The sequence below is a fragment of the Coregonus clupeaformis genome, chromosome 7 (assembly GCF_020615455.1).
Source record: "Coregonus clupeaformis isolate EN_2021a chromosome 7, ASM2061545v1, whole genome shotgun sequence".
NCBI lineage: Eukaryota > Metazoa > Chordata > Actinopteri > Salmoniformes > Salmonidae > Coregonus > Coregonus clupeaformis.
In genome coordinates, this window is record NC_059198.1 from 1460541 (window position 1) to 1462904 (window position 2364).

Genomic DNA, 2364 nt, shown 5'->3' on the forward strand with positions numbered 1-2364 from the left:
GGGCCACCTTACTCGCACTGTTATTTTTCATGAATGACATTTAATAGCTTGAGTTGGCCTAAATGGAAACATCAAAATCGATGTTAGAAATTATGTATTTCATAAATTTGGTACAGGCTACTTTCTTCTAGCTAATGGTATGAGTGTCACTGAAAGGGCCTGGGAATATGCTTATTTACCAATGTTAAGAAGGATGATAGACATGGGAATATACATTTCAGATGTATAATTTAATTTCTCCAAGTTTCTTTTTTGTGAAAAGTAAACTCTGACAGAAGAATATACATTCATATGCGATAATTATGCAATTAACATTCAAGTTCAGTTCCGTGTAAAAAATGAGAAAAAATAAGCAAAATGTAAACAAATGCCACCCCATAAGTGTAGGCTACATCATTTTACAGCATGTAGCTATAGTAACAAGAACACTAGAGGTTATCATAAGCCAGATCACATTTGATCACCCTGACTCCACAGGGAAATATCTGACTGACTGACCATGGAATGCCTTCTCGCATGGTTTAGGACATACACCCCTGGCTGTCACTGCGTCTTGGCGTGCTGCCTTATCCCGGACTCGGCAAACTGGCGAGAAGCCTGGCGGGTATCGTCTTCATCGCTGTATTAAACATCTCGTAACATGTCTCCATGTGCATTGTCAAGTGAGTCCTTAGCAGATGGTGCATCTGTCTTTCTCTTTTCCCTGGCTGCAGCCAGTAGCTTTCTCTTTGATATACATCAGGTCACTGTGCACGCTTGGTCGGCGCGCAAACGGTGCCACAATCCCATATACCTCGCTGTCTTTGAATTTCTTATTTCTGAATGACTTTCTTCTGCTGTTTTGCAGTACTTCGCAAAACTGTAAGGACACTTTTCGGTGAGAGTCCGGGCTCATCTCGTTGGGCAGTTTAGCCATGGTAAAAAGAGTCTGAAACATCTGGTCGACATTAGTGTTGCGTTTTGCAGAGATCTCATAGTAGGCACACTGTTCATCACCAACCACCAGCTGCTCAATCTCCTCATTCTGAACCTCCCGGTTAAACTCCCGGTCACACTTGTTCCCGCAGATAACGATCGGGACATCCACGTTTTCTTTGGTTTTGTTTTTCAGGCAGGACTTGGTCTCGTAAATTTGATGCTTCAGGCGCTGCACCTCTTGGAAGGAGTCTCTGTTATCCAGACTGAACACCAAGATAAAAAAATCACCTGAGGAGAGAGAAATGGAAGGCACATTATTATCACAGCTCAAAAGTCAATGTACTTTCCATAATGCACAGCACAAGTTTTGCATTACGCATCATGCATGCATTTTAGTGAAGCTAAATTGAAATACTTTTTATAGAAAGTGATTTGCAGAATGCAGCTTAATATTATGATTCACTTTTACATAAAGACATTTGTCCGTTTCATTCGTTCAGAGTTAAGCTTACCAGTAAGGATAGATAGTCTCCTCATAGCGGGGAAGGGATAGTTTCCAGAGGTGTCCAGAATGTCCAATTGGTACGCATCTCCCCGAATGCTGTATAATTTTCTATGAAAGTCCTCGATGGTCGGCGTATACTGGTCCTCAACTTTTTTATTCAGAAACCGAGAGATGATGGCCGTCTTGCCAACTTTTGTGGATCCTAGAATCACCATCCTGTAGCAGTTTTTGGCCGGGATGTTAAACTCGTTCTCGGAAGGCGATTTTTTTTTAATCATGATTGCGAGCTTTGCGCACGGACAAATGTATTTGGTGCGAGAGCGAGATGCTGAATGCAAGCTCTACTTGCTTTGAGGGATCCTGACTCTTCGTAAGCGCTGCTACTGCTGTGTTTGAAGAGGGCGCGACTGGTTATATATAAGCGATGCCGACCACACTCCTCCCCAGTGCGTCATGCAATTATGCATCGGTCTGAGGTGAGAATGCATAGACCCTCTGTCTGAGCGGACAGAGTAAAATATATAAACAATTTTGAGAAATAAATGGGTTTAAAAATCATGTGTAAAGTATGCGTAAAATGCAACAGTTTCCTCTTTCACTTAACACCAATTTCGCAGAAAGGAGTTCAACTTCTGCAGATTTTAAAATAATACATCATACATAGTGCAGTGTTTCAATTTTTTTATTTATAAATAAGGAATGCAAAAAGTGTAGGCAACCACCTCTTTTGGTGACTGTGTAACTCATAACCATGTTTACATCCACCATGCATTACAAGGATTTGCATTCAAGTAATACACCTGAAACAGCACAAATACTCAATAACATAGTGTTATTAATTTGGTGATTATGGTAATGTTGATCACTGTGTGTGCAAATAATAATAATAATATAAACATTACGCAACATTTGTAATTCATTTGCATGTTTCATGTCAACAA

General features: G+C 40.4%; 1 protein-coding gene across 1 annotated transcript; it reads right to left on the reverse strand.

Annotated features, from left to right (window-relative positions):
- Positions 1-211: 211 nt before the first annotated feature.
- On the reverse strand, positions 212-1793 carry LOC121570347 (dexamethasone-induced Ras-related protein 1-like). Its single transcript, XM_041881803.1, has 2 exons — positions 1431-1793; positions 212-1206 (listed from the first exon to the last, which is right to left on the reverse strand). Exons 1-2 carry the CDS (start codon positions 1699-1701, stop codon positions 671-673), a joined length of 807 nt encoding a protein of 268 aa, XP_041737737.1. The 5' UTR covers positions 1702-1793; the 3' UTR covers positions 212-670.
- Positions 1794-2364: the final 571 nt, after the last annotated feature.

Excerpts from the sequence above, each read along its gene's own strand:
- LOC121570347 (XM_041881803.1), bottom strand. The coding sequence starts at position 1,701 with ATGATTAAAAAAAAATCGCCTTCCGAGAACGAGTTTAACATCCCGGCC. Across the intron at positions 1,207-1,430 it reads GAGACTATCTATCCTTACTG|GTGATTTTTTTATCTTGGTG; the intron begins GTAAGCTTAACT and ends CTCTCTCCTCAG.